The 14,374-nt window shown below is 40.6% G+C and overlaps 1 protein-coding gene across 1 annotated transcript in view; it reads left to right on the top strand.

Moving 5' to 3' along the window:
* Nucleotides 1–3,250: 3,250 nt before the first annotated feature.
* Nucleotides 3,251–14,374, top strand: part of DNAJC1 (DnaJ heat shock protein family (Hsp40) member C1) — a 93,481-nt gene continuing 82,357 nt past the window's right edge. The window contains exon 1 of the mRNA XM_044425359.1: nt 3,251–3,496. Coding sequence (XP_044281294.1) covers nt 3,332–3,496 — 165 coding nt within the window. The 5' untranslated portion in view covers nt 3,251–3,331. The remainder of the gene's footprint in view (nt 3,497–14,374) is intronic.

Raw genomic sequence — 14,374 nt, forward strand, 5'->3', positions numbered from 1 at the left:
GTACTGAAGCAGCATCTGACATCTGGTGAAGGCTTGTCCCCTCCCTGCTAGCATAGCAGTGGGGAGTGTCACTTTAAAACATGGAGAAACCCCCTTTTGGGGGAAGATTTGTCCTTTACATTATAAGCTTTTTCATGCCCCTACTGGGGTTTACCTTGGGTTTTTCCACTTCCTGAGGTGTTATCTACTCATGGTTAATTGCAAAACCGAGGGGACACTTGTAGCTTTTTAGCATCCCTCCCCAAGCCCTGGTGATTCTGCTTGGAAAGGCAAAGAATTGAGGAAGAGTTCCCAAAACACCATTTCACAGTTTCTTGGTCTTTTCTAGGGAAGACCTTGTGCCTCTGAGTTCTCCACATTTGGGGAAGTTGGGGCAGCCCAGCATCACACAAATACCCTCCAAAGATGTTAAAGATTCTGCTGGAAAAATTGCTTTCCACACCCCCATTTAAAAAATAGTGAAAAGTTAGCAGTGGCCTACAAAACTGCAATTTGGCATTTAAAGCTTGGGTTCATAGAAAGCACCTTTTGCAGCAGGGGTTCATGTGGCCCTAGACCAGTGGTTTTCAACTGCTGGTCCACTGGCATTACCTGAAAGAGCCACACTGGGCCAGCTGTGCTCTCACTGCCAATTCCCCATGCCTTCCTTGGCTGGGGAGGGGAGAGACAGCTCAATAGGAACCAGCTGGGAGCTGGGTCTGGCCTCTGGGTGGAGCCTCCAAGACTGGCCCTTTTTCTTTTTCTGCTGTGTTTTTCTGCTTTTTCTGCTGTGGGAAGGGAAATGCTGAGGTGGATGTGCCGGGAGTGTTTTCTCAGCCCATCTGTGCTGGTGCGTATAGGGATTGGGGGGGGGGGGGGTTAATTGTATTTTATTATTTAACATTATGAATATTATTGTTAAGTAACTTTGATTTTGTGTTGCTCTGCTGTTAATATTATATTTGAATTTGAATCTGTTACGAGCGTAGTATTGCATTTATATTGATTTTGTATTTTGCTATTGTAAATTTTTGTTCACGTATTCTTAAAAAGCAGCAGCAGAAGGTTTCACAGCAGCTTTATTTTAATTACATACTTGCTCTCTAAAATGTCAGTTGTATTTGATTACATTTGATTTCAATAATTTCTTTTATTAGCATTTTACTGCTCAGTTTCTGGTTATTTTAGAGAATTTTCATTTTTTGCTACTGTATTTAAAAATACTAAATACTCTATTATGAATATAATGCTTTTTATTTCTGCCTTAACAGGCCCCAAAAGAATTTTCCTATTTTTGCTGGTTCCCAACTGTAAAAAGGTTGAAAACCACTGCCCTAGACTATCCTCACTTTCCCAAGTATAAATAACTCAGGGACACTTTTCTTAGAAGTTAAGCTATGGCCAAAACTTGCTCACGAGAGGTCGTTGAGGCCCCATCGGTGCAGGTGTTCAAGGATAGGCTGGACGTCCACATGGTGGGCATGTCGTGAGCGTAGCCGGCTGGTGCCGGAGGTCAGACTAGATGGCCTGGGAGACCCCTTTTGACTCGCTCTGTTTTCTATGTTTCTATGTTTCAATGTGGCTGCAGTGTCCTCTGGGATAATGCAGGAGAACTAAAGTTGAGAGGAGCTGTGGGGAGGAAGGAGGCAGACAATCCTGCCTTGGCCTGTTCCTCTGTGAGACCCAGGAGAATTTATCCACACTGGTTGCTTAAAATTCCCAAGGAGTTTAATGTGCTGTGCAAGCCCTGCTATTCTCGGGTAAAATTCAAAGCTTTCTATGGATTCTTTTCTTTAAACAAAAGAGAGGTGTGACTGTTAACATTCAATTTGAAGAGGTTGGGCTCAACCCAGTTCATGCGGCTTAAACTTCACTGTAGAACTAGATTATAACTAAGGTGTTAGGTATTGACTACACAGGCTAAATGAGATATTTTATGCAACAAAGAGAAAACAGTCTATTTGTATAGCTATGTCCTTAGACTTTGTGCTTACAGTACATGTAAGCTGTCATGGCCCATTCCTTTTCACAACCTACACATGTGGGTCAGTATCAAAACACCTGATAAGGAGAAAAAGCCTCTAAGTCAGAATATGGCCTAATTTTTCATTTGCAAGCTTGGAGACAAAACGTTTTAAATTTTTATTCTTTGTACAATACCTTGGTATTTTTTAGTATGATGACGAACTCTGAATACTGGCCTACATAGTTCATTTTTTCTAGTGTTTGGATATCTGCCTGTATTGTGATACATATATTTAGCCACATTTTCTCTTATGCAAATATTTCATCTTCAATCTTTCAATACATAATTATGTATGGAAAGCAATGGTTTTATCTGTTAGTAAGTGTTGCAGTGGGGGGAGCATGTGGAAATGAATGTGGGAGGTTGTTATGGAACTCATCTGGAATAAGCAAAGGGAAATCTTGTGTCCCACACTTGTCTTGGCTTCATGTGTAGGTTGATGAAAAGTCCAAATTGCCTGTGACCTGCAGCTAGCACAGCTAGCTAGGGCATGCTGGGCTTCTAGGCTTTTTCTCTCTCTAAACATACATAGGGTTGCATCCTAAGATTGCTGTAACAGTGAAAGGGATAAATAATTGTTAGCAATGTATTAGGAAAGGAACTTGTTTTCAATTGCTCTAAACAAAGTGGCAGTAACAACAGAATTACCTTGTGGCACCTATGACTAACAAATTGATAATGGCATTGATTCGCCATGAAAACTTATCCATAACACAATTGCTAAGGTACCAGAAGACTCTTCAATGCTTTTGTAGCAAAAGACTAAGGTTACCCTTCCGAAGACGGTTAGGGTTCAGCAACAGTCTTCTTAACGTGTGCGCAATTTAAGAGTTGCTTGCCTTCCAAGCATATCCGCGGGTGCAAGACAGACCCGCCTCGCTTGTTGTATCCGTGCCTGATTGAGCTCAGGCTGTAGCGGCGGCGCAATTTTCTCTTGCTCATAGCTCTTGTTCATTGCTTCCCCGCTTGCTGTGGTTGCGGGGGAGGCCGGCAGCTGTGGCGATGTGAACCCCACCCTTCCCTTCTCCCTCTCCCAGCCTTCCGTGGCCTGGCTGCTAGATTCTTTCCAGGCCTCCCATAGAAGTCGCGCTGTATCGCGTGGTTGCTAGGCTCCGTGACGCGGGCGACTCGCGACCAGCAATTGGTTGCAGGTGGAGGCCCCGGTTTCCCCTGTGGGAGTCGCAGAGGGGCGGAGCGGAACCGGCGCGGCCGCTGGAGCATGCGTGCTGCGAAGCGAGCGTCTTGTCCGGCCACGTCTGCCGGGTCCTGCTGCAGCTCTGCGCTAAGCCTAGCTGGAGCAGCGGTGGGGGTTGTCAGCCGAGAACCATGGGCCGAGACTCGTGTCCCTCGGCGGGGCTGCGCTGGTCGCCGCTGCTCTCGCTTTTGCTTCTCATGCCGTCCGGCCTTGCATGGGACAGCGGAGACTTGGAGCTCTTCGACTTAGTGGAGGAAGTCTCGCAAAACTTCTACGTGTTCCTGGGAGTTGAGCAGGTGAGGAAAGAGGCGCGCATGACTCGGCACACTAGGCAAACTGGCCTGCCGCCTTTTGTTTCTCCTGCTTTTCAAGTTGGGCCCCGGAACCTGTTAGAAATCTCTGCCCTCAGTTTTGGAGCATATGGAACGACTGTAGCCTAAGGCGAGAGGGTTTCTGTACATATGCAGATTGACTTAAAGGACCTTTTCTGGCCCTCAAATCTGGGATTATAATGCAGTCTTCCCACCCCTGTGGGTGATGATAGGGCTTTTTAGTTAGTTAGTTTTAAAAAGTAAACGGTGCTAAGTTTTCCACGTCTTCCTTTAGCTCATTTGCTTGGCCCACATCCCAGCTTCTGCCTGTGGTTGGTGATCCACATCATCGTCGCCTTTGCCTACCTGCACTTTTCACAGTATATGTTTCCTCCGGCTATAAACTGGATACTGAGAACAGTACCGTTTTTCCCACGTGATTTTCTAGTCCTGTTCCGTAAACTATTATTTTACTTTACTTCTGGATCCTGTGCCTCTTTAGAAACCAAATTTCCCATGTAGTCTTCCATTCCAATATCTTTCTGCTAGGGGGTAAAATGTCACGATCCCCATCTGTCCTTACTTTGTCATTTCCTTGCTGGAACGTAGTTCCCCTTTTTGTGCAAATCCAGGCCTCAACGTCACTACGACCTCCTCCTGACTCCTTTCCTCCCATCCTTAATAGTTGCCTTTTTAGTGGAGATGTGTGTGTCCTTTTGTGGAAAATGCCACAATCAGCATACTGGTTTTGATGCCTTTTCATCCTAACTTTTCAGAGGATTGCCCACTCCCATATGGATATGTCCATTGCTTGAACTCACCTTTGGAAGCTTGCCATTAGATGTCCCAAGTATTTTGAAAAGGTTGGCAAGCGGCAACTTGGAATAGAGCTTTCCTATGAAGACAGGGTACTAGGCTAAAACAGTTTTATTCATCCTAGCTTTTAATGAACAAGGAAATGCTATGCTGCTGCTGCTCTGTGTTGGAGATCTTATTGACATTTCTTTTTGTTTTTTATTTGCCATTTTTCACTTTCTTAGTAAGCTAACTTGTTAATTCTGTAATTTGAAAGCTCAAAATGCATGTTATATTTATTTATTTAATTCAATATCTAGGCCTCCCCATAACCTAGAGGTTCTCCTGGTGGCTTACAATACTAGGAACATAAAAACATATATAAATTACAACAAAACAAATATTAATCAGATAAAAGATAAGACAAAATAATAGAGCACCTCAAATAAAATATACTTTCACGCACCAGCAACACAACCAACAAATTAACTAAAATTAAATTAAGATTTAAAAAATCCATAACAAGATATACAAGTCTTAAAGAATAGACATGTGTTCTTGCTTGAAGGTGTGAGCAGCTGCTGGTAAAACTGAATATTAAAGTATTAAGAAATAGTCCCTAACTAAATAGTATTGTGGAAGTTCCAGGGCAGAATTAAATTCATTTTTTTTTTTAAAGTGATATAGAATGGCACTCAGTAGAGTCAGCCACTGTATAGATCAGGTTAGTCCTGATCTCCAAGAATTTCAATTTGTCATTAGCTACCTTTGTTCCATGCTTAAATTTTGGAATACCACTATCAGTTAGAAATTTGCACATCTGAGAATTGACCATAAAACAACCCCAAAAGTTAACTTAGGCCTAAAAATAATTTAAAGTAAAATAGATAAATATATGCTGGTAGAATCAACTCTTATTTTTGCAAAGTAGGTCCTACGGAATGCAATGATATAAACTTAACTGGAGAAAGATTATTATTATTTTTAAATATGGTGGCCAGGATTTAAAAGACTGTACAGGAAACTTCTGGGATTTCTGAAGTTCCCTCCCCACCATTTTTTCTGTGTCAGCTTCCACATCACTCAAACTGCCCCTTAAGAAATTCTAGGGATACTGCTTTCATAGTATTTGCTCCATTCCTTTAGAACTCCCCAGGGACATGTATGGTATCATCACTGGGTTTAAGAAAAATAAAAATATCTGAAAACACATTGATTTTAGCCTGGGTTGATTGAATTATGATGTACTTGAAAGAAACTTCAGTTCTTGCTGTCTTTTAAAGAAATAATAAATGTGGCAATGGTTTAAATGTTGAAATTATAATTGTATTTTTGCACCATGTAACCTGTCTTGTTGGGATGCAGGTGGCACAGTGGTTTAAACTTCTGTGCTGCTGGGCTGGTTGATTGAAAGGTCACTGGTTCTAATCTGCACAACGGGGTGAGTTCCGTTGCTCTGTTCCAGCTCCTGCCAACCTTGCAGTTTGAAAGCATGCAAATGCAAGTAGATAAAAAGGTACCACTTTGGTGGGAAGGTAACAGCATTCAGTCAGTGTTTAGTCATGCCAGCCACATGACCACGGAGACTGTCTGCAGGCAAGCGCTGGCTCCCTCTGCTAGGAAATGGAGATGAGCACCGCCCCCTAGAGTCAGGCATGACTGGACTTAACGTCAAGGGGAAACCGTTACCTTTACCTTTTAACCTGTCTTGTAGGTCAGTTTATCCTGAAGGTCAGTTTAAAATTATTTTTGTAGCAATAACAATAATAATGCATTCTCTAGCAGCATATGAGCTGAATTTTCTCAGGGAATAGAATGAATTTTAGGAGCGAACATGTTCTTTCTGGCATGGAGGAGTATGTATCAGATGAACAGTATACAGATTTAGGCTTCTAAAGCAGGCCTAATGGAAGCTGATTTCCACAGCCCCTCCAGCTCCCCTGAAAATACTACAGAGAGGTCAAGGGGCTTTGCTGAATGGGGTGAGCTACTATTTAGGGGAGGGGATTCCTAGAGATAAGGCAGAGGAACCCTGCATAAAGTGGAGACCCTCCATCATAGCTTGAATCCAGCCTGTGATATCTCTTCCCTCCTAGTTAAGAGGAATATTTTCTCACTATGAATGATCCTTGTTACCATTAAGAACAAGAAGTTAAGAATGGCTCAATATATTTGCAGACCAACATTTGATCAAATCTCTCTCCCCTTTAAATTCTTACAGTTCAAATACTAGTTTAAGATTATGCTTTTTTTAAAACTGGAAATCAATACAAGTCAATCATTCATTTGAAATTTGATGTTTAAGTTTCCAAAAGAATGCACATTTTAGCTCAATTTCAGTCCCCTCTTCCTCTGAGAGAAGCACTTTGCACCTGACATAAAACAATTGCAGGTGATGGAACTACCAATCCTAGAATCTTCTGCCTCTTCTCCAGTAGCTTTTCTCTTAAAGCTATAGCAATAGTGAGGCTACAAGCTGGGAGAGAGGAAGTGGGAAGTAGCAAAGTAGAAAGGTGAGGATTAGAACAAGACTAGAGATTAGAAAGAGAGAAGAAGACTCTGTGAACATTTTCTAAGTCTGTTCTTTAACATCTTTTTATTTTAAGGAGGCAGGGAGGGGAGAGTTTTATGGGTGTCACTAGAGGAACCCTAGTGGAGAAAGTAAAGGGGAAATATTTTCTCCTTGATAACAAAATTCTAGTGCTGTATTACTAGCACAGAACATGGGCAGCTGAGGTTGATAGGCATTACATTTCAACACTGGAGGGCACTAGGTTGAGAGGCACTGTATTAGAGCAACATAAGTAGTTGCTGAATACCACATGTTGACCTAAAGATGGGATATAAAATAATACATTCTCAAATGAAAGAAATGCAGAAGTACGTCGCACTTGATTACCACCATAGATCTTTACTGCTATCTGTGCTGATATTATAATGTGAAACTTTGTGTTAGAAATTATATAAGCTATAATTAATTTTTAAAATTATATTAATACTTTGTAAAGAATTACGATAATGGGAAGGCAATGGCTTATGGGTCTGGCTGAAAAGGCCTCTGTTTTAAAAAAGTAGGTAGTATTCAGAGGGTTCTACCCTTAAAAGTAGCTTTAATTGATTTTAACTAAAAATAAATGAATTATTGGTCAACTTTCACCAATGTCAGAATGCACTCACATGCCCAGAGACATTTTTCAGCATAAATTTAACATTGGACCTCTTTCTCCAAATAGGTCTCCTTAGCGCGTATTTAAGAGGATGAAAAAAAAGAGCATAAGAATTAATGCCTGTTAAGCGATGTGACTAATGTCAAGTTGCATTGTTTTTGAACCTATTTGTGCATTACGTATTTTTTGGCCCTTGAATAATAGCCAATGAAAATTAATGATTTTTATACAGAAAATGAGGTCTGACTATATAGTAAGGATAGAATTGTTCCTAAAAACATTTCTTCGTATCAGTACTAATTCAATAGAACATCTTGACTTGCTGTGGTTTCAGGTGCAACATATCTTGCTGCTGGCATGTGTATGCAAGATGACCAGTATGATAAGGGTCTTGACAGGGCACAGGGTGGTGGTTGAAAGAGTGACTCTATTTTTGTGCTTTGGGTAAATATAGATCAATTAGTTGTATGACATTGGGTTCTCTGATGCTACTCTCCAGAGAGTAATGTGCAGCAGCTATAGTAACTATAGCATTTTAGGATGAACCACTTGGAGGGTGGACTTGCTTGCTTGCTTGCTTGCTTATTTATTTATTTATTTATTTATTTATTTATTTATATCCTGCCTTTTTCCTACAAAGGGCTCAGGGCAGCTTACATCTCCTTCTCCACCTTATCCCCACAACAACAGCAACCCTGTGAGGTAGGTTGGGCTGAGAGTCTGTGACTGTGTATACATTTTTTTAAAGGAAAAAAGTTAAAACTCAGACTTAGTGCCTGCATTCCAGCTTAGTCAGAATGTTCTGGATCACTCTTAAGATCTCCTGGTCCTGTCTTTTAGACAAGTTAGTCCATTTCATGTGGAAAGTTTAAATTGTGCTAGAGGAGGGATAGGAAACTGGATGCCCTCAAACGGTTTTGAACTACAACACCCATAAGCCTCAGTCAGCATGATCGGTGGTCAGGAATTATTGGGACTGTTAGTCTACAATATCTGGAGAACACTACGTTGTATATCTCTGTCTTAAAGCTTCTCTGATGACTTTTTGTGAATGTTTGAAAATTTGTAATGTGAAAGAGAAGTAGTTGTACTACAAATTAGTGTTTTATTCTGTGTATGTTTTTCATTCCAGCTACAAAGTGATTAAAGCAAGAACTGCTATAAATCTCATGTGGCATGTGAAAATGTCCAACTGTATTGCCTCCTGTGCTTAACAGTATAACATCTAAAACAAGGCAGGAATTTAATGATTGAGCTGTAAATCATGTACACATTTTACTACACTGTGTGTGGTCTTGCACCTGAAGGATGTTCAGAAAGGATTTTTTTCTTAATCTGTGGACAGTGTTGGAAACATAATTTTAAATGAGTCATTTTACTGTTGATCATTCTAGTTTATTCACCCATTGTTACTGTAAAAAAAGGACAAGTTTTGTGTTGGTGATCTTTAGAAATGTAAATGAAAATTAAAAATCCAATATGATAATGCCTTTATACAAATCTCAGGATGAATGCTTAGCGTAATATGCCTGAATGCTTAGCATCATGTGTATATTTTGGCCAGTACAGCTCAAAAATACTATTGTAGAACTAGTGGAGGTACAGATCAGGACTACCAAAATGATAAATGTTGTTGGAACAACTCTCCTATGAGAAGGGTTACAATATGTGTGTGTGTGGGGATGGAGGGTAGCTTAGTGGGGAAAGGTGAGTGAGGGAGGGAACATGAAAGAAATTTATAAAATCATGTCTGCTCTGGGGCAAGTGGATAATACCAGTGAGATTGAATAACAAAAGGTTCAGGTTAGACAAAAGGAAGTACTTTGTACAGAAATAGTCCAAGTATGGATTTTGCTAGCAGAAGGAATAGTAATGTTTGGCAACTTTGATAGTTTAAAAAAGAGATTAGGCAAATTCAGGGAGGGTAAAGCTATCAATGGCTAGTAGTCATGATGACTATATATTACTTCCAGTATCAGAAGCATTATTCCTTTCAGTGCTAATTGCTTGGGAGCACAAACTATGTAGTGCTCCCATGGTAGGCATCTGGTTGATCATGGTGCAAACAGAATCTGATTCAGCATATTTGGCTTCTTGCAAGTAAGGTGTGATTTATGCTGCTTCAGTTGTCAGTTGCTGCTAGGTCAGCCACACATGCTTATACATAAGTTTCTTGTGTGATGTTATGGTTTGAATATAGAGGAACATTATAGTCATGTGGTTCATTGGCCTGCAGCGTGAAGTGACTGGCCCAAGTAACTTTATCCTGTTTTGCCCTTTCTGAAGAATACCATAGTCAGCACAAAAGTATAGTGCAGTCCTGTGCTTTCAGCTGAAATAATCCAGCTTTTGAGTTTGGGACTGAAAATGCTTTTCAGGGAGTTTGTTCTATTTAAAACACTTGTGGGAAGGGAGGAAGATTAATTTTCTTTTCCTTTAAAAAACTATTGTTATAGCATATATTGTACTAAGCTATAGTTTGTAGTTTGCTAGTAAATGGATCGCATACTATGCAGTTCCTATTCTGGTTATAGGGCAGCCTCAGTCTTTTGAAGTTTATTTGGAGAATGGTAGAGGTAGTGTAAAAGGGAAACCTATACTCAGATGCAATTTTTCATGGGGCAATCATTTGCCACTTTTTTGAGAATTTAAAGTGCTCCGATAGCATACTGGAGATCCTATTTGGCTGATATTTTGTCCTTTAACATGCTCTCTCTCTCGCCCCCATCCCCAAGACTTAGTCTGCTCTTTCCTTGATCTGCTGATGATAGTCTTCCCAATACCGGGACTTGTTGTACAAACTGTACTTTATCTCTGGATGGACCTGTGGGACCAATTGTTGTAACAGTTTTTACCTAAGCTCAATAAACAGTTTTGCAGACCTGAGTAGCTTAACAGCTGCGCATTTGGCTTATTCCTGTGCATCATCAACTTTCACTGAATCCACTGCCTTGTTTGCTACGCTGATCAACATGAGCGCTCTCTGTGAGAAAGACATTACCAGTCTCTCTGGGTTTGTCATAACTGTTTTAAGGCACTAATATTGGCTTGCTGTCAGTTCACTGCTTCATAGTAGCCCACTAGGAGGGGATTACATGCCTACTGTATTTCAGAAAAATAGGTGCGCTATGTGGCTATATAGCAGATTGCCAATTACTTTTAAATTTCTTGGAAGTATTGGATAAAATTTGCAAGGATAGCTGCTTCTTAGAAGATTGAGCTTGTCAAGTTTCAGATTTCAGACAAGATTCAGAGATCATTGTGCAACAGCAGCTGTGATATTTTGGGTCTATCAAAAAAAAAAAAGGACACATTTGCCAACCTATGTTCCCTATTGAACATGTTTCTTAAAACATAGAGGTGGCCTTAAGTAAGAAAACTGCAATATTTCAAGAAGATAATATACCCATTTGTCTGGAAGAGAGTTCTCAAATTGGGGAAAGGAGTTGACTGATTTCCGTCCCGTTCCTTGTGTATTTTTGGACAATTTGTATGAAAATGGCACACACAGAAGATAAGGGACCTACTAAGTTTCAGGATGGGTCAATGGATAAGTGATTAGAAAACACAAAAATTAGTCTAAGGAGTTTTCATAATGAAGCCTCATGGCTTTCAAACAGTGGTAACTGAAGCTTCATGCAGGGTTTGATTTTGGTTTCAGTGACTTTGGAAGAAAATGTGCTTTACCTCAGAAAGCACCAGAAATGACCTAAAGAGACATGATTCAGTTTGGGCTTAAGGCTTTGCACAAATAAGATAAATATGACCTTATATAGATCACTGTATAATATTTCTATTTGACGCAGAAACAAAGAACACATCTGCCTCTGCTAACTGCATCTGTGTTACTGGTTGTATGTATTTATTTGAAGCATTTTTATCCCCTTCAGTTGAATAGCTTCCCAGAGTATTTTTATATGATCAATAAAAAGATAATCCTATGTATTTAACCAATGCTTCACACACATTGGTAGGATTCATAGCATCCAATGACTGTGAATTCCTCTGGTTAAATGTGTGAAATAACCACTGCTTTGGGATTATGATAGAAAGCAATAGTATACACGTGTTTGGTTGCCTAGCAACTACCTGCATGATCCCTCTGATTCCACCTTTGTTTCCCATGTTTTCTGACCATGAATCAGGCTCTAAAGTCACAGCAGTAGTGGTGACCCTGGAAAGATGCTTGCATGAGTTCACAGACTTTTGGGACTATCTTTGGTCTGGGGTAGCCACTCAGCAAAGGAAAGCAAAAAGGAGGAAAAGAGATTTTCCTGAATTTTCTCACTCTATTTGTGGTGGATCTCAGATTATATTTTCCTTAATGGCCATTATCATTATAAATTGGAAAGGGATGATGGCTGGTATAAAATTACCCACCACACTTTTCACATGAAAAGTTCTCTGTTTATATAAATTTTAATAAACATAAAATAATAAAATAAAATTGTAATGAATAAATACTATACCAATCATACTGGGAACATTGAAGTTTATATTTTTATTTTTTAGAGATTTATGCATAAATGGTGGGAGCAAGTGGGAGGGACAAACAGAAGTAAACTAAAGTATACATTCCAAACATGCTAAACCAAATTTATTCAGGACAGGGATGGGCAGAAGGTAGACCTGGATCTATTGGTTGATAAGATTTCTGGGTGACCTGCAGGAGATTGCTAAGGAGGTCTGGGCTGTCTCAGCATGTCAGGAATCCTACACATGTAAGAAGACACACTCTTGATTTGGATTGCTTTCTTCAGGATTGAGTTCTGAAAGGGAGGGAGTTAACATCTATGCCATTTCTTGGTTGGATCACTTCCTGTTGAGGTTTAGGCACTCAGTAGCCTTTCCTCTCTGCAACAGTGGGAGACCAATTGAGATGGTCTGCCCACTTAGGCTAATGGATTCCAGAGGGTGTTGTAGGGGGGTATTCCTGCTGCTACTGCTGGCGTTCTTGTTGAAGCCTAGATCACTCTGTGAAATGCAGATATGATTCAGGCAGTCACACCCAAGTACCCTTTTCCTTTGAATAGGGTTCAGTCAGATCCCTGACATACACCTCAGCTGAGGGTAATGAAGCAAAAAGGAAGATGACTAGAATTCAGGTAGAGAAAAACTTATGCTGAATCCAACCAAACACAGAATAGAACTCACTAACTGAGCCCATGCTATGGCTGTGATGTGGCAAAAAGGGAATTCCTTTCCCTTACCATTACATGTTATCCACCAAAGCTTTTCCAGGCCATTTGTGGCCTGCTACAATCGGTACCGGGGAAAAAACAATGGAAGCACACTGTGACCTGTTTCCATAGCATTTTGAAGAATAAGTCGCTTCTGCTTGTTATGAATTGGACAGCACAATTTCACAGGTCTAGTAATTGTTGCTGTCTGGGATTTGATGCATTTCAGTTATTGAGGTCCAAGGACTGAGACAAGGTGCTTGTCTTGGTCAGCCATTTCTTTGCTTGACTTGTGTCCTAGCTTATTACAACTAATAAAGAGGGGACATCAGCCTGTTTCCTGGAGGTCATAAATGCTATCTTGAGAGAGGGAGTGATGGTGGACTTTTTAAAGGTCATGATAATAAGACCTAACCTGGACTTGGATGATGCTAACTATAGGCCAGTAGCCAACATTCCCTTCCTGGGCAGAGGGCTTTAATGTGCAGTTGCCAGTCAACTGCAGGCACTGTTGAATGAAATGGATTATCTAGATCCATTTCAGTTGGGCATCAGGCTTGGTTTTGGAATGGATACTGCTTTTGTTGCCTTGTCGGATCACCTTTACCTGGAGAGGGAGAGGGAAATTGCTATCCTGTTGATTCTGCTGGATCAGAAGCTTTTGATCCATTGATCCTGGTATCCTTCTAGAGACACTGTCTGAATTGAGAATTGGAGGTACTTCACTGCAATGGCTCTGTTCCTACTTGGATCACTGATTCCAGAAGGTGGTGCTAGGAGATTGGAGCTATGCTGTGGAGTTCAGGCTCTGTTATATCTCCCATGTTGTGCAACATCTACATTGAACCACTAAGGGAGGTTATTTGGAGGTGTGGGCTGAGGTAACATCAATATGTAGGTAATACCCAGCTCTTCAAATCCAGATAAGGCACTCTGATAAGGCATGGCAGTGGGCTGGGTAAGGGCTGATAAACTGAGACTCAAAGCAGGCAAGGTAGAGATTATATGTAGGGCAGCCTCTGAAAATGTTCAAGAGACCTCAACTGGTTGCAAACAGTTGAGCAACATTGCTAATTGGGGCTGTCTAATACAAGCTTGTTGGCCCATACCCTATGGTCTACACTGCCTGTCAATTCATATCTGGGCCCAGTTTAAGGTGCTGATATTAGCATTCAAAAACTAGCTTGGAGCCAGGTTACCTGAGGGATTGTCTCTTCCCAACAGACCCAGACCCTATGATCATATTTAAAGGTCCTCTTCTGGGAGCTATATAAAGTGAACTGAGTGGCTAAGAAGATGGCCTTCTTTGGTTGTATTGGTTGTGGAATGCACTTCACTGAGAGCAGGGTGGATTTGGTTTAAATCATGATTTAAAACACTAGTTGGTAAGACTAGATTTAAATCATGGTTTTCTATATACTTTGCAGCCATGCCTGTCTTAGCCGTAGATAGAAGAGCTTCATTAAAATATTCCCAAACTGGGTCTCTTTTATGGCCTGCTGCCATTATAGGTTTTCTCCTTCAGGGAAAGAATAATATGCTAAACCTCAGACTATACAGAAAAAGAGCAAAAGATCTTTGGAGTAGTCTGTTGAAAAGGTTTCACTTTCATTTTTACTGCTTGCCCCTCCCTCCTCACTCTTAGCTTCTTGTGCAGATCTATTCCATTCCCAAGAATTAATTTTTGTATTCATTGGATTTTTTGAAATTTAGCACTTAAG

Source organism: Varanus komodoensis, unplaced genomic scaffold (genome assembly GCF_004798865.1).
Source record: "Varanus komodoensis strain SLA01 unplaced genomic scaffold, ASM479886v1 scaffold15, whole genome shotgun sequence".
Taxonomy (NCBI): Eukaryota; Metazoa; Chordata; class Lepidosauria; order Squamata; family Varanidae; genus Varanus; species Varanus komodoensis.